A 26,895-nucleotide genomic window follows, 5' to 3' on the forward strand; every position below is an offset into this window, starting at 1 on the left:
GAAAAACTTGCGAGACAAATCGTACCATAATATGAGCTTTGTACACGAGTAAGCCATCCTCCCTTTTCTTCGTGAGCAGAAGCATTCGGTCGAAAAGGAAGGCGTGTCTCGGCACCTTGGCTCCTCGCATCCTGAATCGGCCCTCAGCAACCAACTCTCCACTTGTAGTTAGGTCTGGTCCCAACCAACCGTACAAAAGTGATTGAATTTCTTGAACGCGTACGGCGTGCTCGTGCCGCCTCTTCATGGCATTGATGTCCTTCGCTATGCCAGTCATCGCGGCGAGAGCAGCCTCGATGGCACTTCTGCCTTCAGCCTCGTTCTCTCTCGAATCACAATCGGCGCCATACTCCTTCGATAAGTTCTGCCGAGAAAATTTCACATTCATCTATGTTACTTTGGCTCTGGATTGTCGCACACACCTCAATGCATAATTTCAGATTTCTCTTAAGGTCTTAGACTTCCTAAATGTTCCTTTTCTAAGCACATAATATGATAAGGAAAATTTTGATGTAATGTGTATGTAAAGAAACAATTTCGATAATTATTTTATCTGAAACAGAGAAGATCCTGGAACTTCATACGTACACTTGGAAAGCGTCAGAAACGATTACCGTCTCAATTTAGCTTAATTTGCCGTTAACTTGCGAAAAATACATATCGACACTGAAATCGAGTCGATCAATGTCCACTGCGGCTTATAGAAGGACAAATGTCCTTATTACATTCATCATGTACCTTCTTTCTGTCGCAAACCGCAGAATGGCATTGCTTGGTCCATGGTATTGGCATAGACGTTTCCACGTTGCACGATGCATAATTTTCATACACAACAAAAGCGTTTTATTACCTTCAGAAGCAGGTGATACTTGAGAATCCTTTGGACGGGCTTCAAGAGAAACGACCCGAGCGGTAGCGCGTGCCCCAGGGCGGTTTGCCGTTCACGAAAAGCGGATGCGGTTTCCTCCTGGCCCATTAGATCGGTCAGCACGGAGACTGCCCTGAAATAAGCCCGATTAACACACTGCGTCGATCGTCGTTCGTCAGCAACATCCTTACCTCGGATAATTGGTGCAGTACTCGGTGTACACATTAAATCCTGATATGTGCTGAAGAAACGTATCCGCCACGTAAACGGGATCTAAGCCGCATTTCTCGAGTTCTCGTAAAAATTCCCTGAAATGAGACAACGTCGATTTTCCGTCGGATTGTTTGAGCAACATAGGCGGGAGAAGTAGACGACTTAGATCAAGTTAAATTAACAATTTAACTTTAATCGGCTATAATTTGATTAATATGACTCGATCTAATTGACAGGCTGATGACCACATTTAACTTGATTTAATTAACATTTTGATTTGATTTTTAATACACATACTACCTACGTACCTATTGAACTTGAAGATATCTTCAATATTGCTAAATAAATCGCCGAGGTGCAATTGCCGCGCGAATGACGTAGGGTCGTCCCGCCAGAATATCAGGTAACCCTGCAAACCACATGGAGAACATCTCTCTCTCTCTCTCTCTCTCTCTACGAGTCCTCTTGACGAAATATTTTTAAATTAACGCGTGCACACAATTATGTAAGCCGCTAACGCTCTACAGATGTGGCGGTTGAATTAGCTTCGAGAGCTCAACATTATCCATCATCGTCGGACCGCTTATAGACGCATCGTGTGTGTTAGCGACGGAAACGAACCTGAATAACTTGGCGCAGATGCTCAACGTATATCGCCTCCGTGTCCACGATCTCCAGGAGTACCATCTCGACCGGGTTGCGATGGGGATCGCAGTAACGCGGCCTGTGGCACGCAGGATCCTCCTCGGCGCTGTCCCTCCTCTGACCATTGTCATCGTTCAAGATTCGGCAACCGGCTTCCGAGACTGTCACGACTCCGCTATCAGCGGAACCTGAAGAATTCAAGTCTGTCATACATTTCAGACCATGAGTAAATCAATGCAATTGTTATTAACAAAAAGTGCGGTAGTTGCACGCTTTGAATGAATTCCAAGTTTTCCACGATTATAACAAATTGCTTTTGCCGTGTGAGCGAATTTCATGATTCGAACAAATTCAAAGGAAATAAGTTCAAGTAGATATTCACCCCAATGCAACAATGCCAGAGGCACTTACCTTGGGAACTGGCACAGGTATCGGCGAGGGATTCGACGGACGCCAAATAGGGATTAACGGTGCACGTGTTACCTTGATTGCTGCAGCTACTGGAGGACGTGCTGGACGCGATGGAGCTTCCAGAAAGCGGCCTTCCTGCACTGTTCCTGCAGCGTCTGTTGTACCTAGCCGAGTACAAACGCGATGTCAGTCCTCGAAGCGCGAGATCCTCATGAATCTTTTCACTTCGATTATGCCTTGCGCGATCCTTCAGATTCAATCGGATTAATATAGTTTCCCTCCTAACGGAGGAAGCATGATTCATATCGTGACCGATTTACAATACTGTGAGCAGCGGCTGGCACAGCGGCGAGCTGAAGATGCTATCAGATCGAAGATCATTCGAAACGAAATGAGATCGAGGAATAGGAGCTCGTCGTGGGAAAGTCACGGAGGGTAAGAGAACTATAACGGTCTCGGTGACCCTGACGTTTGGTGCACACCGAAGGATCGCAAGGAGCAGATCGACGTTGGATAATACCTAAGCGGGGTGAGACTGTTGCTCTCTCGCCTGTAAGACTGCTTTTCTTCGGTGGATCCCCCGCCGTTACGTTCGTCCTCCAGCGACGGCACGGATTTTGAAACGACCGTCTCCAGCATGATGTTGTCGGTCGTAGCCGTAGGCTCCTCTTTGCCGTCGTTCCTCGAGTCCCCTTGATGCGCGGGCTTGGCTAAGTCGCTGTTGCTGCAGAGCTGACCGAATATGGAGCTCCGATGAGTTGCCGGTACGAGGCTCAGCCGCTTCTGTAAGGCCGCTGGGATCCCGCAGGACGACGTTAAGACCGCGTGCTCGCCATCCCGTCGACGCGCCAGCTCGTCGAACAGGCCCAACAGTTGCGGCACTAGGTCCGTCGTGGTGCCTGAAAACGGAAAATTAAACAAATTCCGTTAGATATCACTCATGGTATATTTTTGTTCTTTCTTTTCTCCACTTTTCTCTACGCTTTGTATGTCTTCTGATTGATATCCTTTTTTTGAAGCTTTTTCTGTCCCCTCCTTTGTAAGCAATTGGCGAATGTTGGCGAGTAATTACGAGCGAGGAATCATCTAACGTTGAAGGAAAAAATCTCGATGAGTCGAGAGAGAAGATGATAAATTGTGTACTTCGCTTGTGTTAGTCGTTGTATTAATATAGATATATATATATATATTAAAAGAGAACTGTAAGTATGATATCATCTACGACGAAATTGAATAAATTAAATTTTATCAATCTAGAATAATATTATGTACCTAAAATTTCGATGTGAACTATGGATATTGTAAGGATCGGCAAATGACATTAAGATGTAAAAATATCTTAGTAGAAGAAGAAACACTAGATTCGCTCTTATTAACATTAATAATAACCTCCAATTCACGCGAGACGGAGAGAATGGTTTCGTTCGCGCGAAAATGCTCTGCCAACGCTTTCTTTCGTGTAATGATCAATCATTCCCGGGCATATTAAAGATTCTGAGAATGGAGTCTTGAAATTACGAGCCTTTCTTGGCACTCGGCTTGATTCATCGAAGCGGTAATGACGATAATTAATAAATGAGGACGCGTATCAGCGCATTGTCATGACAACGTAATGAAAACTCATTTTTCTTACTCTATGGCGCATGATATATTGCCGGAGAAATGATCTCGCGCGCTTTGCGAGACGCGTATAATTAACCATATTATAAGTCACAACGACCGGCCCCGGCATTTAAACACGCTTTTGTTTTTCGCAAAAGCACATTATGCAAAATCCGCGTCAAGATTCAAGAAATGTTTTTACACGAGATACGCTCGCGGCTAATTTTCTCTTTCTCTTTTTGAGAAGAATCTCACCAGATATTTCTTTTTGTTAAATCGGATACCAGAACTTTGAAATGATAAATTCCATCCCGAAACAAACTCTGTTTGAAGTTAATCGGAGATCGATTTATTATCTCCCTCGACTCGAATATTGCGCGAATATTGCGTGTAATTACAGTCTCCGGTGTTCGAATTCTTTTCGAAAAACAAGTGGTCACGCGAATCGATCAAAGATCCTCCCCCCGCGCGTTGCTGGATGCAAACCTCACGAAACACGCTGCACTGAGCAGCGCGAAGCAGCGAGTGAAATTAATAACCGCGCGTATTTGCGCTTATATCGCGATCGATCCATCCGGATTGTAGGCTATTAAATTTACACAGAAGCAACGGCGATATACGCACATCTATTGACATATATCCGCGATATTTCACGAATCGCGAAAAAATCGTCCGTATAAGCCAAGCAAAAGGGTCATCTCGCTGCTGCCGCCGCTGCCGCCGCCGCCGCCGCCGTCGGCTTTTATCGTTAATGCGATCGCCTTCAATTAACTCGCTGCCCGTTTATCGGCGCTAAAAGATTGGCGGGCGGTCTGTGCCGATCCGATTACTCGAACACAGACGAGCCCCACTCGTGTAATTACACGAGTATGCACGCGTACACAGGCATACGCGTGTTTTCTTCGTCTGATAACCACATGTACAGGGTGTCCCTGGCCCCATCATCCCTTTTTTGTTTTTAGAAGAGGCGATTGGAAAACTAGAACTGCCGGCGATTTATTTATATAAACGCGATTCGCTATTTCGGCTAAAACGACAGGTTTTTAGAGAAATACATTTTATGCAAAGGCAAAAACGTTTATTTGTTTTTTAGAGTGTAATTCAACGTCTATTAAAAATATAAAATCCTTATGTAAATTTGAATAACTTAAAAATAATAAAAAATCACAAACCAACCATCTCCCGACCGCTTTGGTAGTTTTAGTTCTAAATATTTGGATTAAAAGTATTAAAATTTCAGTAACGTTCAGGGGGCTTATAACGAATGCTTTAGTATAAAAATATATATATATCACATACAAACTTCTTACAATTTTGAAAAGAAAAGTGTACTATATTTTTCCAGAATACGATCCCGCTTCAGACGAATCAAAGAAACCTTCGAGAATTTATCCCAAAAGAAATTTAATTTAGCTGGACGTAAAGGTAAATTTTTATGATACTCGATACAAAATATTGGAAACTTACAGTGGTAAATTTTTTAACTATACATCGTACATGAGATGCCTCAAAACGTTCAAATTTTTACTACAATGATAACGCAATGAAGAATTTCAGAGGATGGAAACCAAGACACGCGATATAGATTAAATATCTACTGACTCATCGCGCTAACGTGCATTAGAGAGAAGTTTCGGTCGCGTTCAACTTGCTACGATTGACAGGAAAGACGACTAATCGAAGACACCCTATGCACGAACCGGGTCGGTTGATCGCCGCGGCGCAGATACGTCTCGGCACTTCGCTCCCGTGCACGTACGTATGCACATACGTGGAAGTCGATTGTACAAATAAACGAGCGAGACGATGGTTTCCAATTTCCTCGGCGGCAGACGTGAAATCAACGTCCCGTATTGGCGCGCAGGTACGCGTGACCGTGTATGCACTCATGCACCGCACAGCCGCGGCCCGGTGCACCGGTCGATTTCTTCTTCGATGGTCACCCGCGAAATTTTCTCCCGTGCGGCACAAAATGTGCCGTTCGATCCGAATCCAGATCCGAGATTCCAGAAGACGCGGAAAAGAAAAGCAAAAAAAAATATATATATATACATAGTACACACATATATATATATATATATACACACCAGAGAGCTCCTTCATCCGGATCTATAATAAGGATGTCCTCGATTCTCCGCACCTCTATTCCGCACTGAAGAAAGGTGTCTGTTACTTGTGACTATAATTACATAGCGAAATAATTATAGCCGGGAGAGTTATTTTTACAGCAAGTGCTACCACAATGATGGTAACTGTGTACAGATATTTCTGCTATTTTGCGAACGGTTAGAATAACGGACAAGAAGTATAGTTCGCGACGCTAGAGCTGTGAATTGTGAGATTATTTTTTCTCTAATTATTTTCATCTCTTCCGTCAGTAAGTGCTGTTCTATCGAAAGCGGGAATCGAGATTTTTAATCTGAGATACGGACGAGAGAAACAGAAAATAAAGAAACAAAATTATATAGCGGAACTTCTTCACCGCGCCGGAAGTAACTGAGATTAATTGTTTTTGTTCCCGGTGCAGCAATGATACGGTATCAAGGCAGCTCCGTATAATGCTGCCTTGCGCGCATGTCGAGTACTTACTCACTTACGGCTTACAAGATCGCGGAATCACATCTTATTTCACTATTCGATCCGCGTTATAGCGAAGAAGAAGGACAAAAGTGTCAACCGCTTGTGCAACTCGACACGACACTTGCGCGCTCCGCGCATCGGTGCCGCGCATTGTCGAGTATCGGCGATTTTCCGTATCGGGGATATCGCGACCGACCGGCGAATGATCGGGCTGGAGCCGTGCAACCTTTCGCTCGGATCTACCGTCACAATATTATCTCGGCCGCGGCGGTCTCGCCTGCCACGGAGCCGCCGCCGCCGCCGTGTAACCCCTTGCCGATGTGCACTTGGCTGGAACCTTCTCTAATAATAGGACGGAACACGGACTTTCGTCCGGCCGTGCAAGATCCAGCCGCATCCTCCTCAATGTCGTCACCGCTCTCGGTTACGTGGCGCGTCGCCGTGCTTCGCTAATTTTATGAATCGAAGACATGTGTCTTCAATTATGCGTTACTTCCCGCACTCGCTGCATCCGAATACCCGATGAGAAAATAGTAAAAAAAAAAAAAGAAAAATCTGTTCGTTTGGATCCTCCCTCGCCGAGACAAGGGGGGAATTGAATATAACTCGATTATTGTTTATTCTCAAAATTTCTCCTTCGAGTGAAATCTCACTCGGGACAAGATCCACTTAAAGTAATAATGAGACGATACCGCCACTCGAAATCAGAGGAGGAGGAGGAATGTTCGGCTCAAGATCAGAGAGTGGATTCTTAATTTGTATTTTTCGAGTGGAATTCCACTCGAAGAAATTTCAGGAGAACGATAGTAGATAATTCTACTTATCTAACGACAAATGACGAATCAGTTGAAATGCAAATAAAGCGTAGCCCGTTTACGATAATGAAGCTTGAAAGCGTCTTACGAAAGAAGAGTCTGTCCATAATTGTCACTTCTCAAAAAGGGCCGCAGGACTTTTCGGTCCAGCCCGATGGGCAACACGTGCGCGGCATATTCGACGCATAAATACGTTGGCACCGAATGAATTTTTCACGGCGCAAATAACGGTATTTTATTTATGTCCTTCCGGTGTAAGGTGATTTAACGGTTTACAATCGGTGCCTTTGATCCTCTAGTTATAGCGTATCTACTAGATCTCAGCTCTTCGAGGACTCGACTCGTTAGTTTTAGCTCTTCAAATGTATCGCGGCTGTAGGGTCGAGAATGCCCACGGAAAGCCTCACCGAAAATACAAATTGTGTCAAAGTCGTTACACCGGAAATAGACGCAAATAAAGATGCATACAAATCTCCCGCGTGTTGTAAAAAAGGAAAAGAAAAATCAGGATTCCTCGGGATTTTGTTCTACAATGCGAAAGTTATTACAGCGACTCTAAGTTTCGTCGTCACGCATAACTCATAACTATTTGTGAGACGAGCGTCGTAAAGAGAAAAAAACTTTTATCTCAAAATTCTCGTTATCCGAATAAAACACAGTTTAATGTGAAAATAGATTAGCGCCCGTCCTTGATGAGCCAATGCCGACGAGGCTTACGTGAAGCTTCAGCAACGATCAGCACGTGTGATAATAAAAAAAGAGTCGGATTAAATCGCCGGTTAAATTGTCTGACGATACCGCACACATTCTATCGCGGATTCTTAATCGCGTCTTATAGACAGCGTCGAGCTACTACATGAAAAGCCTCCGGGCGCAGTCCTCGTGCCATAAAACCGATCCTGTGCCGGCTGGCACCTCACACGAGGGCTACGAAAATAGCGAGCGCGAGCAAGGCGGAGCGAGAGGAGAAGTGCGAAAGAAGGAGCCCAAGGCTCACTCATTGACAGAACACCGCATCGCGCCGATGCCGTACACGCTTTTATGCGTATCGCGTTCATTGACACGTAAACTCATTGAGGAAGACGTCTCTTCGACGGCGGACGCCCTCGACAGGTGACTCGAATCGCGAGCGGACGCAAGGTGATCGATCTCGCGCGTGATCTTCAGCTCGACGGAAATTTCGCCGGTCATCGTCTCCCGCATTCTCGCTCGCGATTTAATCGTCAATAATAAATACCTTCGTGCTGATTGAAATGCTTACACCGGGAAAAGAAAATGGTTAAGGGGCGAAAGGCTACACGCGGAAGGCTATTTTTTGTGTGAATTTTTTTGACAGAAACGGTAAGATCAGTGAACTTGAAATTATCACACAGTGTATTCATTAATGTTTAAAGTATAAAATAAATTTTATCGAATCACAAGAACCGATCCAATTTGTAATTATAGATAAAAATCTAGTCATCCGTTTGCGAGCTCTACGTTTGCTGTCGACATAACTCCGATCCTCTCATTACTTTGAAACCAAAAAATGAGAAAGATTTTTAAAATATACGGTTGCCGCAATTATAGCTGCCGTACCAAAATGAAGGCAGTGAAGTCAAGTTTAGAAAAATAATGACTGTACAAGAAAAAGTATCAAAAATGACATTTTTCTTCAACTTGTAATCATGTTTGGATGAAATGGATGAAATGAAAAAGAATAAAATAAAATATAACTGTGTTCGAGGTAGGAGCGAAAACTACATATCTATTGTATATTGTGTAAAAATTCCAAGTTATTCGGTTCAGTAGTTTTTGCGTAATCATGTTGACAGTTTAAGAAAATGGTGTTTCCAGATAAACGCGTTTAAAGTTTTAAACGTGTACTTTCTACATAGATAGTAACACATTTATTTTTATGCTTTGAACATTAATGAATACACTGTGAAAATTTCAAGTTCATCGATCCTACCATTTCTGTTAAAAAAATTCGTAAAAATAGTTTTTTTACGAAAACGGCTTACTCCTCCGCATGTAATTCCTCCCTTAATATCGTTAAAATTACGCTTATCTTCGCCGCCAACTACATCTACTTGTATAGTAAAAAAATAATTCGAAACAGAATTCTAGCGCTGTGCGATTTTCGCTGCAAATATGAAGGATCTCTACCGCTAAGAAGCGAATGCGGGGCTCGTGGGCATTCTCGATCTCGCTATTCGAACGCTCAATTTCCGATACAACGAGACGCCTGAGATACGGAGTGTAACGGCACACATGTCAAAAGCGCGAGAAACCGGGAGAGAGAGAGAGAGAGAGAGAGAAAGAGAGAGAAAGAGAGAGAGAGGCGGGGAAAGAAACAACGTACACGGAGACGAAGAACAGCGGTCACTGAAAATTTTCAAGTGCTTTCGGCGCCGTGGGCACGCCTGCATGCCGACACGTTCCTATGAATCACGATTCCGCATAGGCGTGGACGCCAGCTTGCATGGACTCGTGCGGCAACGAACGCGTCGCATAAATCTGCATCGCGAATGAGGGACAGAGGGAGGACAGAGGAGACGAGAGAGATCCCGGCGAAGTCGATAATTTCTTCGAGTCGGCGATACGCACGATATTTCGCGACGAATTAGGGTCAATTGCATCGACGACGACGATGACGGCGACGATGATGTTCCTGGTCAGTTGGCTCTAACGATTTCCTGTGTCTCTTCGAGTGTATCGTCCGCGAAGGAGACGGTTTAGATAGCACTGATGGCAAACCAACAATTGGCTTTGAGATCAAGGGGGGTTTAATCGAAGCAGATGCAATTAAAACGTCCGTCGAAGCGCGCGGTATCTCGTGTCGCGCACGACAGGAAATTGGATTCCCGTAGCGTCAATAGTACACAACATCGTGATCCTGAGGCTCTTATCTATTATACACAGACTATTTTCCCCGAGCGTCTGTATGCGGGTGTCTACTTGTGTCTGTTGTTGCAGGAGCCTCAGGCTCCTAAATATTTGTGATAATTGCTTGAAACTTGTCTCACGTGAGGTAAAGCGGTCCCACTCGCCTCTGAATTCAAAAGTGAGACTGCCTGAGTTGAACGTCACAATGATTAAATTAAAGCTTTAAATTAAGGAATTAGCTCGGCTAATTCTAAGTTCAGACTCCACAAGTTCTGATTTCTACTCAATTCTAAATTCTAGATTCATCTGACTTCAGATAAACCTCACGTGAGGCAAGTTTCAAGCGACGACTGTGAATAGGAGCTTTATATCGCAAACAGACGGAGTTTCCCGCACGACGATGTCGCATAATAACGCCGTGGCGTTATCACACGTCCTTCCTTTTCCGCGCGTTGGAAGAAAGCAAATGGGCTCGAGTATCGGGAGGAGGATTTTCACTTAGATGTCATAACGCGACGCGCGTGTTAGAGGCTAATAAGCGGCGCGCTACCGTTATAACTGGCTGTGACATTCAAGGTTCGGGAAAGCATGGGAAAAGAAGCACGGGCAATCGCACGGCCGCCGAGACACCCGAGAGCGCGAGCGGATTCCTCCTCTCGTTCCGGAAACCGATCACGTAAGCCGCGATTCTGCTGGAAAATCGCTGCGGCCAGAAAAGGCGAGGAGGCGCGTTATGCGGCTCACGTAGTCGCGGCGACGACGACGACGACGGCAAGCGCGAGGCTCGCTCTTATGTCGCGCCGTGCGCGGTCACAACCCGTTGCACTCCGGAATTCCAGAGCGCCTCCTTTTGTGCCTCTTATCTGTTCCCGGAGATGCACCCGGAAACGCGCTAAAACCGCGCGGAGAGTCTGCGCGTGTTTCGAAGGAGGACTCTCAAGGATGTGATTCTCGTTATCAGCCTACACTGCAAACCCGAGTGTGTTATCTTGACATGTATAAGCTGAAGTTTTCTTCACGCGTTTCTTGTCTGAAATCTGAAATCACAGTCATTTGATGTATTTCGATATCACTTTAAACGCGTTAAACGATGTGAGTTAAGACGAGCAAGATTTAAGACGCGTAAAAGAAGCTTCAGCTTATCGCGTCAAAATAACACACTCGGGTTTGCAGTGTAGGCGGCGGCAAACGTGAGTCCGTTATCGACTCCGTCAAATTTCATTTCGATTGCAATAATTAAGATGTGAATATTCCAATACATCAAAAACATCGAAGAATGTATCGACGGAGAGCCGACCGGCTCCCGTTCTGCGACCGTCTAGATCAGCATTTTCCAACCGGTGTGCCGTGAGAGGATCTAAAGTGTGTCGTGAAAATTTTCAAAGATAATTAGTTAAATTATTTTCGAAAGCAGTTTAAAGCATAGTAAGTATATACGTTAAAATTAAAACCTCTTTAAATTGATTATACGAATCATTGTTATAATCATCATTGTTATAATAAATAAAAACACCGGGTTATTTCCAAAGTGGGTGTTATTTAAGTATTATTATTTAAGTGGGTGGACCTTTATTACAAATTACAATAAATTGTTTTATTTTATTTTTTGACCGTGATGGTGCATTTTGTTTGTATTAATAAAAAAATCAAAAAAGATATATTCTTTTTTATACTCTTTTTTTGATCGTCATAATTTAACTGTGCCGCGGAAGTTTAACTAGAGGTTCAAGTGTGCCGTGAGATAAGATAGGTTGAAAAACACTGGTCTAGACGGACAAAGTGAGTATCTCGCAGCTTACCGCTTTTACCGAAGAAACTCCTCCTACCTCACCAGAGATAAAAAGCCGCGTTGTTTCGAGGACGTGACCGCGAACTGAGTCGAGAAATACGCGAGTAGCGAAGAAATCGACTCCGATGGATATCGGAGCGATAAATTCGAGAAGTGCGACGCGACGGGGTCGATCGCAGATCTCGGAATTCCCATGTCTAGATATATTCACCATCGTTGCGTGCATTCGCGACGACGACGCCCGGTCGATCGAGCGAAACTCGCGCGACATCGCGCCGCGCCGCTGAGAGATAATCAAGTGAGACAACGCAAACGGCGTTGCGTCCTGCTAATATTTGATCGGAGATAACGCGCGAATCAGAACTCGCGCGCAATCGTTATGCTCCCCGGATGAGGACGGAGAGATTCAATTAAATCGATGACGATCGCGCGCCCAGAAATTGGAATATTCGCTCAGCGACTCAATTGCAAAATTTCATCACGCTTCAGAGCTCTGTGCAGTAAACGGTATCGCGGTATCTTTATTGGTTATCTGGGGTGTTTCATAGAGTGCCTTCTGTACCCTTCTCTACTCTAACGTTGTTAGAAAATTGACGGAAATTAACTTCACTAACTTAGGAAGATGAATGAAAATAGACACACACGCGCGCGCGCGCGTATAAATAAAAATCTCATCTCTGACAGATAATTTTGTATATATAATAATGTATAATATTTCTTGGGAATTTCCTTTTCCATTGGTCCGAGGTCGATTATGTGACATTTCTTAGCGCAAATTTGCGAGCTAATCCGAACAGCTGGAAATTGCTTCCCAACGATTATTTACTAAAATAATGATCATTTTTCAGTAATATCGACTGGCTCTACGTTTATCTTTTATCGCTTGATTAAACCAGTGGATATTTCATGAGTTAACAATATTCTGAAAACTGCCGCAAACTACGATCGACAGCTGAAAGATAAACATATAATGATAATATTATCTTCAATTAAGAGATATAGAACTCACGCGTCTATCGATACTCTTGAGCAAGTTCCTTACATGCGTCCCACTTACTCGCTTATATCTTGAAGAACGCGGTAAAACAGTTTGCGAGAAAATCGCCTTCGGAATTAGAAGACTCGAAAGAATTTAAAACACACAGAGTTATATTCAGCGGCGAGCAGACTTGGCAAATATTTATAATGCGATTGCCTGTGATCGGTAATTATTTGTCAAGTGTATCGAGCAGTCTATCTTCGACAAATGATTCCTGACGCACGATATAACGCAGCTGTGAAAATAAACAAAAGATATCCCAACTTATTTCAGCATCTGAGCAAACTCTTCCGACGAGAAGCATGCGTAAGGCAGGGGGAGAGAGGAGGAGGGGAAAGAGGAGGACTGACTCTTATATTCTATCCGAAATAACATGCGGCTCGTGCCTGTTTTCAAAGCACATTGAATTCTCTCGCTTCAACGGTAGTTTAATAAACCCGCACGACGAGGAGAACGATACCAAATAAAAGAAAAAAAAGATACAGCGGAAATATACGTTGACTCGATCATTTTTTTTTTCAGAGGATTCCAAAGCGGATGACGAATGCCAAAAATGTCGAGAATGTAGAGGCGATCGTCGAAAATCACGTCACGTTAAATAAACATGGAAGAAGAAACAAGTAATCGACGACCGAAATGTACTTGCCGTCGAACAACATTGTTACGATACATATATTTACGTTAGGTTTCAACGAAATTTGAATATTCGTCGAAAATTCACATTTACCAGAATAGATATGTTATCTGTCTAGTCGTTCGTATCATATACGAATACGAACAATTCTGACAGTTGATTGTTCAGCTAATCATCGTCATCATTTTAACAACCTGATATCCTGACTGCGACCAGATAAGATGGGAACAATTAATAAAAAGCAACACATTTTGTCCCACTAAGTATTAAGATTTTATTGAAGTTTAATACACGTGTGTATTTTTGTCTGAATATTTCATGGGGAAAGTTCCTATGTGCGCTTCTCTTAGAACGATTAGCACGATTTATGGGAATATTTCGGGACAGCCGACCGTTTACAAGAAATCGCGACAACTAAACGTTCGGTTACACGACACACACCGGCTGGGTCAAAATCGGGATTTTCGTCTTCCAAACAGCCATAATAATCACGGAGATTCGCTCGCTGGGGAATGACTTCACGGTGCTTAACTTCGGGGGCGAACGACCGTTTGCCGATATCTCAGAGGCGAACAAGGGACGCGTGCAGGAGACAATGACTTACGTGTTTCCACTCTCACCCTTGGACGAAATCGCGTGATCGATCTTCACGATCTTATCCGCCACCCGGTATATCACGGCGAACAATCCGCTCGTTCTTCAGCGTAGATCACTCTCTCGCGGCGGACACGCACACGCACACGCACACATAGTCGTGCTCGATACGCTCGCGTATCACCTCGACCAGGTGAATTTCCGCCGATTATCGCGTCGCGCTCGAATAGGAGCACGTAAAATCACGTCGTTCTCCGAGGAAATCCGTTTCTTCGCGACGATTACGGTGTCACGGCCACGTGACATGGTAGCAACGACTGCCCGCAGCTCGCTGCGTGAAACGACAGCATCGGTTCAGATACACTCGCACGTGACGTAAACTTTCAACGGAAATAGTATGTAAATCGACTAATCGCAGTGATTACGAGCAGACTACCACGACGAGACGCTTCCGAGTGCTTCGAGCCACTGTTGACGACCACTCGAAGGCGACGTCGAGACAAAAGTAACGTAGATACGTACCACGAAGATATAAAAGAACAAAGAGGTCAAAGGTATTCGAGACACTCCTAACGAGCAGAGACACATGCTCGCGCATCGGACTCGCCCGGCCGCGATAACGAAGATAACGAAATGCAGCTGCTGCTTCTTATCTTGCGTGTGTCGTGATCGCGTATCGAGTTAGTGACAGGTTCGGCGATGCTCGCCGCCACGTGCGCGAAAACACGTCGCGCCGTACGAAGCGGGAAACAGCAAAAGAAAGCACACAAAAAGAATGCACGAGGTCACGAGCGAAGAGAAGTGTCGGCTGCCAGGTAGATAGAACGCAGTCTTCGTCGCTCGAGCAACAGGTAGATACTGCGGCGAGAGGCCGAGGATGGGAACGGAGCGAGCGTGCCACTCTCGCGGATGGACGGATCGAAATGCCGAGAGCAGAGCTCCGCGTTAAGCAGGCGTTCACACCGGCGCGCGCGGGCGGAAGGAACGAGCACGTGCTGTCTGCGAAAAGAACCGTTCGCGGGATATTGGCGCGAATAAAATTGACGCGAGAGAATCGCTCGAACGTGCCACGACGCACGTACAGCCGAATATTCCCCCCCCCGCCGCGTCGAATCATCGCATATTAATTTATTATTAATAGGAAATTCCCATTCCCAATTAATTCTTAATTTACTATTAATAGGAAACTCCCATTCTCTTCCCATTGGCAAATTTATGCACTATAATCGATTCTCTCTAAATCTCCACCTACCGTTTTACGTCATCGTTGACGATTAATAACCGACATCGCGACGTCACGTCGCACAAAAAACTTTTTTTTTTCTTTCTACTATGTTCTTGAGAATATGACACACTTTCATGTTTCCTCTCCGATATTATTCTTCTTTTCCTCCCCACAGACTGTACTTTGATTCCCGTAGGAATTTGCAAAATTTCCGTACTCGATGATGATGCTTATCGAATTGATTGTTAATTATCGAATGTAAATTATCGAGGTGTAAATTATCGAATATTCTTCCAATGATAGTTTTCTAACGAACGTGGAACGTCAAGGATGGATTATATTGTGACAAGTGTCGCGTAGAGAATATATATTTCGTTGTATATTTATTGTTACGAAAATCAGATCATCCCGTTTTGCGAGTGAATATCGTTAGTTTGATCTGAGAAAATAAAACGCGGAGACGCACGTCTCCGTTCTCTGCGCTCGCAGACCATCGTTACATCACGCCGTATATGAGTACGCATTAGTGTTTCTGCGAATCTGTACGTCTTGGAACCAGAGACTGCTCTGCCCGCGACAGCATATTAATCTCGTTATCTATGCGGCTGTATGATAATGCACAAGAACGGAAGAGATGTATTGAGAAATCTCGAGTAATTGGTAGATTACGGTCGAACGAGGAATAACAACGTGTAACGAGGAATAACAATTGTGCGACGTGGCACAGTTACAACCATATGTTACCATCGCGATTAATAATTCGATTAATAAAACGTCAGACTGATAACGTTCGTTAATGTTGTTCTGACATTCACACCACACCTTGGAAGAAAAAATGCTCAATCCAAAAAAAATGCTCAAAGTCACTTTCTTGATAATAATTATTTACGAAATTATAGTGACAAATATATCACACACGTTTTCCTCGGTGGTATGAAAAACAGTGGCCAGTTTGCGCCATCGAAGGTAATAGGTAATTAAATTTTTTTGAATACTTGATATGAATACTTAATATCCGTTCAATGTCGTGTGCGGCAGCCTTTGTCTCTTTTTTCTTTAATTTTCAAAAACTATTTCTTCTTACTATTATGTAACAGTCTTTCACTTTCAGACCGGGTTTTCTCCTGGTCATCAACCCGCCCGCAAGCGTTAGTACGAAAGAAGCTAGGTGTAAATCGGACCTGTGGCGATTTTCGGTGTGAACGTCGCTGCAAAACGTACGCGCAGGAGGTGGGGGTTCAATCGTCGCAATGAATTACAACGAGCCAGTCACTGAGAGTGACTCACCGAGTACTCTAGCCGCCGCTGGTCGCCGCCGCGCTGCGCGGCACGTCACGCCGATAATAAAAGGCTCTCTCGGCTCTCCTTGCTCTGGAAAGAGGAATTTGTACCGCTCGAGAAGGAAGTGAATAACACGAGCCGAGCATTAGGCGGATACCCGGGTGGGTCCGGCACCCCATCAGCGACCCGCTCTGCCGACGCCGTCGTATAGACCGGTTCGACCGCGAATCATGAATCATCGGAATGCCATATCGGCGCGTCTTTGAGTGCTCTAATGCGTGGATTCGGAGGAAAACTCTCTAGAACCTGACGGCACCATTTAGGCCTCCGAGCATACGAACGATAAGAAGGCCCGGTATATGCGGATTACGGCCGGGAGATCGTCACGGCGATGACGGGGCGACGCTGAAGAGAGCGTTGAACTGGACGATAAAAAAATAATAAAAATGTCGACAATTTATCACTCGCAAGAAGAGTGAGAGTGAAAGTGAGAGAGAGAGAGAGAGAATCCCGATTTTCGAAGGAAAGTACAGCTCGTGGAGAATCGTGTTTCGAAAATGTCCGGTGCGGTATGAGAAACTTGGTCATTTCTCGTCTGGTTTCGCAAGCAGCAGAACGCCATGTGCTTGTTAAAGTTTAAACTAAAAAGGAGCTCGGGACACCGCGTGCATAAACCCGCGCTCTCTCACGTCGACTCGTGCGTGCGGTAACTCTTTCGAGCTCAGCGCGGTACCCCTTGCGAGCGTTAAAATTGTCGCCGTCTCGGGCGCGATATCTTGCGACATCTTCGAGACGTATACGACGAGCCGCGCGCGGTATACACACGCACGCGCGCGGCGGTATTCGCTAATTGGCAGCCGAAGGGTTAACGCAGCCATTCGCGCACGGCGGCGCGTGTCTCTGCTTGTTCAGCCCGACGTTGCATTAATTACGTTACAAACGGTACTGTTATATTTAGCGGTGCCGCGCGCGCGCGCACACACGTACGGGATTTTCCGATGAACCGTGCGCGGTACGTGAATACACCTCCTCTTCTTCTTCTTCCTCCTCCTCCTCCTCCTCCTCCTCCTCTTCCTTCTTTTCGGGCCGCGCGCTGAAGCAACGCGAATCTTTGATGCAACGCTCTTACGCAGCCACGTAAGAGAGACGCACTCACTCGTTAAAATGTCAAATTTAATTCAACGTTTATTCAATGTCGAAATTACGTGACTGCCGAGGTGGGCAAAACACCACAGGCCACCGAAAACTGCGGCTGCCGTGTGGTGCAATTTGATAAACAGTTGGATAACTCGATAGTTCGTCGAGGTCGTTATTCCATCCGTTAAATTAATACAATGATTATGTTGTTTGTTTGTCATGAATAATAATAATCTCGTCTGTAACACGATAATTTTTATCTCTGTTGTTGGGAGTTCAAGTATTACAGATAGTAAACATCGAGGATGAGATAGATCTAGAAGTGAGAGATAAGCGAGGAAACGACTCAATTATGAACGCACGATTGTAAAACTTGAACTCACGACTTGTGTAACACGAGACTTCGAGATCGAGCTTCATACTTTCCGCTCGCACGGAAATTCTCGATCGCGGGGATCTCGGAGATCGATGCGAGGATCGGCGCATCGAGTACGTGGGCACTTAAGTCTGATTATCTTCCGCACCTTTCACCGACTTCGATAAAATATTATATTTAAAGCAACGACGCGCGTAACGTCGTGGCCGCGAGGGAATGAAGAAATCTCGCGGTGATTTTATCGCGATTTATCCGCGTTCGCGGAATGCGACATCGTAATTGCATCACAGAAGGACACGTGCGTTTCTCTCTCTTTCTCTGTCCCCTCCCCCCCTCTTCTTCCCTCTTTCTTTCTTCTGCCCCCCCTCTCCATTCTCTCGCTCTTTCTTTTTCACCTCTCGTACCTCTCAAGACTTTCTTACGGGGCTTAATTTTCCAGCTCAGTGAGCACACATTTGACGCGCGAGCATTCGACTACGAATTATTCTCACGTTTCTTGTTTTCACGGCATTCATAAGTACCAAGTACCGAAGTCTTGATATCGACGAAATGTCCCAGATACCATCGCCGTAATTTCCCGCGACAGATTCGACGAGGAAAAGCACGACGAATGCGAAAACCCCGGCAAGTATGGAGACTATTTTGCGACGTGGACTTGACTTCAAATTAAGTCGTACGCATTTAATCGAGCGAATAACGAGACGTCATTTTCGAAAAGGAAAGCGGGAAGAGAGAAATGGAAAACAGAGGAGATTCGCGTGAGATTGCCGTCGGCTCGGTTCGCAACGCTTTCCACCAATTTTCAACTCACTTTGTAAGAGTAATGACGTGTTCTTCTGGGCATCCTGACTCAGCGATGCATCCGCTATTATTCCTGGCGACTAAGACAAAAAGGCGCGCTTACTGACGGAAGTGACAAAGGATCGAGCCTCGTTCTCATCTCTCGATTCGCGGACGCGCGACGTTGGGATACTTTCTCAGCGCGGAATGAAAATGCGCGCGGCGCCACCGAAGAAGGCACGTGAGGCATTCACATTGTGCATCGCTCTCGTCGCTCTACGGGATCTTCGTGAACGACACTGGAGACCTCGCCTTCGATGGATTTCGTGACTAACGTGCGATCGGCTTGAGTCTCCAGGCGACTTATTATCGGATCTACAGTTTATTTCTTTTCTCACATTTCAGTGACTTTAAGGTGACTTCATTGGTCTGCAAAGTGAAATTTTTGCCGATTCTCAACGCTCTTCGTTATTTCACTAAGTCCGACAAAGACGTGCGAACACTACAGAGATTCTCTCTCTTGATCCTCAGGAGGAACGAAATTCGGACAAATGTACGTTTCACAGAGGAACATTCTACTTTTTTTCGAGCGACTCGAGACAACTCATTGGAGTAAAACAAATCAACCATCAACATTGAGTCGTTGGCTCTTCATCCTCGGTAACTCGGAAGTTATATCCATATTTGCGAATTAACTCTTATTCATACACCCAAAAAAAGTATTCTATTTGTAAAGTGATTTTTCCCATAGTCTTATAGTTCTAAGCGAAGCTTTTACAGAAAAAAGATTCTTCTTTCAATAAAGCGATTAGAGCAAATCAATTATCTAAAATTCATTAGATATTATTATTCTCTTTTCCTTTTATTTCAAGAGGATTTCCTCTTATTAATTAATTCTCAATTAATTTTCCTTTTATATGAAGAGGAATATGTTGATTTAAATGTCTGTGTAAATAACGAAAATAATTCACCCATATTTGGTCAAATACAGTTTATAATCTATTGCAGAAGTCGAATAATATATTCTTTCCTTTAACTATGTTTTATACAATTGGTTATGATGAGCATCTTTGTAGCTATGAAGTCCATAACAAAACTGATTGGAAATTTGTTTGTTATGATCTTATTTCATTCGTGCCTACTTATTGTAAAACTAGAACTAAAAAAGTACATCTACACCCTCTGTCCCAAAAGTAACCGGAATGGTTCTATTTAACGAAATTAATGGCGCCCTCTGTTGATGGGAGATTGAGGTTTAGGAAGTATCAACCTTTCTTAATAACCTGTAAAAGTTTCACGATATTTCATTCACTAAAAGCCAGGATACGACGCATTTAAGTGACAGTAGTTTGATACCTCGGTCGAAAAATGAATCGTTGCACGATAATGTACTTTTTTATCGTTCGCCAATTGTCACTAATTTTTTGACTAGAAATCAAATTTTATTGCTTCAACATTCACCCCCCCCCGCTCGTATTCACTCGATTTGGCATCCTGCGACTATTTTCTATTCCCTAAGCTGCATTTGGCGATGAAAGGAAACCGTTTTGCATCAATTGAAAACATTTAACGGTCAACAACGAGCAATCTCAACACCATTCCAATCAGCGACATAAAAAAGTCATTTGATGCGCTTTTTGAACGTGCAAATCATTATATTTCTGCTGAGGGAGAATATTTCAAATAAATAAAATGAATTTGTCGAGATTTCTTAACCATTTTTGTTTTTTTTAAAGCCATTCCGGTTATTTTTGAGACAGAGAGTGTATATATATTACTTTTCGCTATACATTGTAATAATTTTTTCAAACTAACTAGTATAACCAGTAAAAATAAAGTACAGTAAGGATAAATAATAATCCTCTTAAAAAAAGGTTAAATAATCTGTGTATAAGAGGAAATTTATACTAAAATCAGTAAGATTTGCATTATACATATAACATATAATCCCTCTAATAACTTTAAGAATAATGTGTTTATAATATTTTTCCTCTGAATCTTAGAGGAATCCTCTCGAGGCCATAAGAATAAAATTTGTTAAAATTTACATGTTTCCGCTCGTTCTGAAATTACCTTTTCTTCTGCGTGTATCCGCCTATTTTCACCAAGAAAAATGATTATAGGGAAAATCAGCGTTGTTCAAAGGAACCGCGAGCGAAGCTCGTCCCTATCGTTCCCGATCATCCTGCATATGCAAGCGTTGGCGGCAACGCGCGTAATGCCGCCGACGCCGCCGTCGCAGAATGGTGAAATAATTATCGAGCATAGCCGGGGAATCGCGTCGGTAGTTGTTAACATCATGAAAGCGCATTTCTACGAATAGCTCTCGACTTCTTAGTCGGAGATAGCACTCTATCAACCCGCTACCTGATGGAATCGCTAAATCGCTCGCGCATCGCAATCATTAACAAAGTCCGCCCGCGGCGGAAAGCGACAGACACCTCTCTCTCTCGCGGTCACGTCTCGATGCCTCGGCATTTTTGTCGCGGGTCAGTTCCCAGCGGAGTTCTCGAGTTCCTTCCGACGTCAAATTCCTCCTAGCAGGACGATCCGCTCGCATCGTCGTTGCAACGAGGGAAGTCGCGCGGCGGCGCGGCCGCCGCGAGATCGTTTCTCCATCGAAAGGGTACTCCATCGCCGGGGCTGCGGCGCCCGCGCGAGGTTTCCTTTTCCCGCATCGGAAAACTTTCTCGAGATGCAACGAGCACGCTCGGCCGTTCGCTCGCTCGCTCGCGCGGTGCGTACAACGCATTCGCAGAAAGTCTATATATAGCGGCGCCGCTAATACGCGGCCGAGTAATGTTACGACCGGGCCCCGGGAGCCGAGTTTGTAAGTAATTGCGGGCGTAAAATCCGGTTCGCCGCGGCATTGCGCGAATACGTTATTATCGGTGGCCGATCGGAAACTCGCCGGATAGGAGCTTTCATAAACGTGCGAGCGAGCGAGCGTGAGCACACACGCAGGTAAGTACGCACGCACGCATGCACCGCGTGTCGTCGTCGTCGTCGTCGTCGTTGTCGTCGTGGTCCTGCAGGTATGCCGACCGGATCGCGTGTCCTGGATACGCCGATGACGAGGCTACTCCAGAAACTGGTCGCGATTCAGCGGAAAAAGAAGATCTGGGATTTTCGGCCGGTCGCGCGTGAGCGACGCGAGCCTCGCGACAGCGAGATATCTTCGTGCGCTCGCGTGAAGTCTTCTCAGGACAGGATATCGCCGAGTTTGGGAGGAAATATTCCCAAATCGGCAGGAAAAAGGGGTGATGGCGCTCTGGAGCGCTCTCGATATCCTTCCAGAAACCAAATGAGTCAAAATTCTTAATTCCTGGTTTTTCTCGCAATGCGAATGAAACTCGAAGGTCGAAAAGTCGATTGTACACGTGTTATAGTTTGGCGCGAAATGTTCTCGAGGCGCGAGCGAGGCGCACGATGTCAAGAAACACGTGCGGAATTACGAAAGGTTTCGTTGTATAATCCCGCTGTAATTATTCCGCTATAGTTGTAATTATCCTTCATGTAATACCATCGCGATACTCATGACTCACGGTGTCCTGTAGGTGACGTAATTTTATTTCTGGAGAGAAAAAGTGAGAAGAGCGCGCACGACGAGATTAGAGTAAGAAGTCGGCAACAGTGAGGCATAAGGAGGCGGGAGAAACTGCTAAGGAGATAAGAGAATATCAAGGTCGACGATATGGTAGTACGATTCATACGAGAAAGAAGAGAAAGAGTGTGTCTTTTTCTGACTTAACGGGCAAGGCGCCAAGGATGTGCCAAGGAGATAAACCATTTCCCCCCATAGAAACGTATATACGCGCTGCCGCGTTTAACTAACGATCGCACGAGACAGTTCCTGCCCTAATCGTACAAAAAGCCCGTCCGCGACTCTCCCGGGAGCGGCCCGCGCATTATAAACCTATCATTAGAACGCGCGCGTATCGGGAGCACTCGAGGAAAGGCACTCACCGCCCCGTCGGAGCCCCGTCGTGCTAAAAATACACGCGAAATAAATCTCGATCGTGCATCTCCGAAACGGGGTCCTTCCTCGCGCTCGCGCGCTTCGGTCGTACACGCCGAGGTGACCTCGCCGCAATTTGATCGTCAATTAACCCTTGTGCTATCAAGAGGGGTCTCTGCTCGGACCCCGTGGCGAGCTTTCATTCAATCACGTTTTTAGTCTCGCTCTCGAGCAGCCGTCGTCGTCGTCTTTTCACTCTCCGCTCTCAAATAGAGTCGTCCGACAAATCTGGCCGTTTGTGTTCCGCTGAATGAACAACGCTTTAAATATGTTATCGCGCGAGCACTCGATATCTCGATTGGTCTTGCTTCGTAACAATGTTGCTACCTATCCGAAGTGGTTACTCTGCTTGTAATATCGGAGAAGGGAAAGAGAAAGACTAATGTTGCACACTGGGAAAGTCCAACGTACACTTTCCAGTTTTCAGACAACGACGTCTCAGAATTTGCGAACGCCTCGGAAAACTGGTAGATTCCAAGATACATGGAAAGAGCAAGTTTAACTTTTTCAAGAGCTTTTTGCTGTCTGAGGACTGAAGGAGAGAACTCGGTTGTAGAAATTGAGAGATTCCTATAAATAGTTTTTAGTCGGTCAATTGCACTCAGCTGTTCCAACCGCAAGTTTTAACGCAACTCTGAATCTTCAGACGAGTGTTTTCCATTGCGGTGACAGACAGATATATCATTTCTCGTATCTATTCGTCTGCTTTCCACTCAGCTAGACGAACCGAGATATTTTTTCCCGTCACATCAATCGATAATGTTAATTAAGCTGAGGTGTTGCCTGATGACATTTACAAGATTTCTGCGATCGCGAGCCAAAAAACGAACGTCGGTCTCCTCTCTTTCTCTCTCTCTCTCTCTCTCTCTCTCTCTCTCTCTCTCTCTCTCTCTCTCTCTCTCTCTCTCTCAAAGTGCAGACATGAAGATTAATTATTCAAAGGAGAAACTCGCTCGAGTATGGAGTCTGCCAGCAACGTCTCGCTACGTCCATGCCTATTTTGTACAAGTTTTACTCCAAGATAACACACATCGATTTTGATCTCGATTCGCGCTCGTATATACTCGACGCGACCGTGAGATTCCTGCCCCCGGAAAACGGCATTCACCGCGTAACACGACACGCATCTCGCGTGTCCGAAGAAAGAAAAGTACTCGCGGGATAATGCGTGCGGCAGTGGATGGCGCCAAACCGCGTCCTCCCGCGCCGCACTGCGCCTCGTCGTCGTCGTCGTCGTCGTCGTCGTCGCCGTCGCCGCCACCGCCGCGCGGCTCTCGCGGCCAACGCGGAGTGGCTACAATATCCGGGCTCTTATAATCTTACGGGCTCCTCCTCTTTTCTTCGCTCTTATCAACGATCGAATCGATAATCCGAGAAGAAATCCCAATAAGCCACTCTTTGTTGCTGTCAAACGTACGTGCGTGCTACGCGTAATTCTCCCGAGTGACTGAATAATTTTCGAGAAGACCGAGAGTCGCAAAAAAAAGATCACTCACGACATCAAGCTTTATCTCACGCCACCCTCATTCGACGAGAAAATAGATGTCCTGGGGAGGAAAAGATTCAAGACACACTTGAGCGATTTGAAGATGGCAAATTCATGGACAAGTAATTAATTCGGTAATTTGGAGAATTCGAATAAATGACCGACACGCAAATTCTTCCACAGGTTACGCGATGTGTGTGCTGCAGGATAAAATTCTAATTAATTTCCAAAAGGACAGACTTTCTTCCTTTCATAAAATTGAAAAAGAAATAATCCATCTGGATCCCGATGTTTCGCGTACTTTTCATGCAAGTAGCTACGCGCCTGTTCCCGCGACTGCATTAGTATCTCCAAATATATCTCATGCCATATAAAGAGGAAAAGAGAGAGAGAGAGAGAGAGAGGGAGAGGGGGGAGAGAGAGAGAGAGAGAGAGAGAGAGAGAGAGAGAGAGAGAGAGAGAGAGAGAGAGAGAGAGAGAGAGAGAGAGAGAGAGAGAGAGAGCACGACGGAGGAAGAACGCGCGAGCATGTATCGAGAGGAACGGCGAGAGATAGAGAAAGAAAGTCGGCTGTGTCGGATGTCTGCTCGTCGGATCGTTTTTCTCGGAGGAGCGGCGCGCATGGCGCCTCCGCATGGGATCGGCCGACCGGATCGCCGCGTCGTGTTGTCGGATCAACGAGAGGGAAAAAATCATCGGTGAAAATACCGTCGTGTGCGGCCCGACGTGAACTTGAAGACACTTCATAACGAAGTACTAGAAAATCGAAAGAAAATCGAGAGAAAATACGGAGAAGATGCCGAATCAAGTCCTGCGGCAAATGCTTTCTCGATACTTTTCGCGTGAGAATTAATGTATCTCTCTTCTCGCATTCCATCCCTTCCTTAGGTAACAAAAGGACACCTCATACACACACACACACACACACAAAAAGTGTCCCGTGTTCTTCGTCGAAGTGCCCGCCGCCGAGCCGCGCGGTTATTTTCTTTCACGTGAGAAAAATTCCGCTCTCGGACATAATACCGGTTTTAAGTCCGCGCTTGAAAATAAGCCGAATCCGCGACGGTTGCACGTGCTGTGTCGGTTTCCAAAAAAGGACCCAAAGGACACAGGCGACTACCGTCGCCTGTTAACCCACAATTTTGAAAGCCGGTCACCTCTTTCCGCTTAATCGCACGACCGCGTACGCAAATGTGAGTCGAAACGGCGTCGAAAAGATTTAGAATGACGAAAGGACGAGGAAGGAGAAAACATCAGGTGGATCCGAGAATCCGACAAGCCGATCGCCGCGATGATCGACACGTTGCGAGTTCCATCGCAATACGAATTCACGAAGAGTGTCCCGCGAGCTTCTCAGCGAATCTTCGGGGTCGTGTTCTTTCGGCGTTTCGCGAGCGATTCGTTTGATATCGCGGAACCATTCGTGTCACGTACGCATGCACGCACGTACGCACGCACGCACGCACGCACGCACGCACGCACGCAAAGGGGAAATGCAAACCAGCTGATCGGATCGCCGAAGAAATCGGCTTAAAGCAGTTTCCAACTGCCGAGTAATTCGATCGGCTCATTACGTCGGGGTCCACGTCCCCTTTAATACTCTCTCCGTAATCTTTCCTCGCAAAAGAGGAGCGATGAAAGTGATTTCTCGCACCGGGATCGCGCCGCGAATAACGATCGGCTCCTTTTTTCTTCGTGCGACGAGCAGACGCCTGTCTTTTCACTACGCGATCGGCATCGGCGCCAAACGCGCGCACGAGGACTCGCGTGTTGTGTTGAATAAAAATCAATCTCTCGGACTCCATCACAAACGTTATCGTCGTAGGCGATATGCCATCGCCATCGCCATCGCCATCGCCATCGCCATCGCCGATGATGCAGTCACAAGGGGATGATATTTTGATTAATTAACAGTTAATAACATTATTCATTATGATCAACAAATAATACAGAATTATAAGACGCAACTCGTACCTGCGTTTAATACTCGTAAGAGCCGGTGACTCGACTTCCTTCAACGAGAGCGAGAGCGCGTTTAGTTCGTTCGTTGTCACGTCGTCATTCAACCAATCGCGCACACTGACCGGTATTATACTTCGCCGAATCAGTTGCGACAGACGAAACCGGGCGAGCGTCTAATTCGTTTTGTACAATTTATATAATTCAATGTCAACACGCAGTCGTGCAACACGTCATAGGCTTGGCGGTGTCCGAACATTTCTGCGATACCGATGGCGGATCGGATGCCGATCGGTGGGTGCAATTAACGGAAGAATGCCGGCGTTATCGCGATAAATGCGCGAGTCGCCTCGAGCGGTGCGCGATTAGCTCGCGAGCGTGATCGAAGACAAGCAAAGTCGCCGAGATCGGCGACGGCGACGGCGACGGCGACGGCGGTTTCTCGAAAACTGGGTTGGGCGGATCGAGTCGATTCAATTGTTGCACGCGCACGCGCGACACACCGACGCGGGCCAATTGCGAATCTTGCGTTATAACACGGCGCAATTACCACGTTATAATCGTCGCGCGTGAAA

General features: G+C 45.5%; 1 protein-coding gene across 3 annotated transcripts in view; it reads right to left on the minus strand.

The window, feature by feature from the left end:
• Positions 1-26,895, minus strand: part of GEFmeso (Guanine nucleotide exchange factor in mesoderm) — a 57,654-nt gene that overhangs the window by 4,633 nt on the left and 26,126 nt on the right. The window contains exons 1-8 of one of the 3 annotated variants that reach the window (XM_025308217.1): positions 14,069-15,032; positions 2,658-3,036; positions 2,138-2,301; positions 1,703-1,914; positions 1,390-1,490; positions 1,060-1,176; positions 851-1,001; positions 26-364 (exon numbers count right to left, since the gene is read on the minus strand). In XM_025308217.1, the coding sequence (XP_025164002.1) occupies positions 26-364; positions 851-1,001; positions 1,060-1,176; positions 1,390-1,490; positions 1,703-1,914; positions 2,138-2,301; positions 2,658-2,776 (1,203 nt within the window). In that variant the 5' untranslated portion in view covers positions 2,777-3,036; positions 14,069-15,032. Of the gene's footprint in view, positions 1-25; positions 365-850; positions 1,002-1,059; positions 1,177-1,389; positions 1,491-1,702; positions 1,915-2,137; positions 2,302-2,657; positions 3,037-14,068; positions 15,033-26,895 lie in introns of those variants that run through there. The other 2 variants (XM_011154924.3, XM_011154922.3) reach the window with 2 other exon arrangements.

The sequence above is a fragment of the Harpegnathos saltator genome, unplaced genomic scaffold (genome assembly GCF_003227715.2).
Source record: "Harpegnathos saltator strain DR-91 unplaced genomic scaffold, Hsal_v8.6 scaffold144, whole genome shotgun sequence".
NCBI lineage: Eukaryota > Metazoa > Arthropoda > Insecta > Hymenoptera > Formicidae > Harpegnathos > Harpegnathos saltator.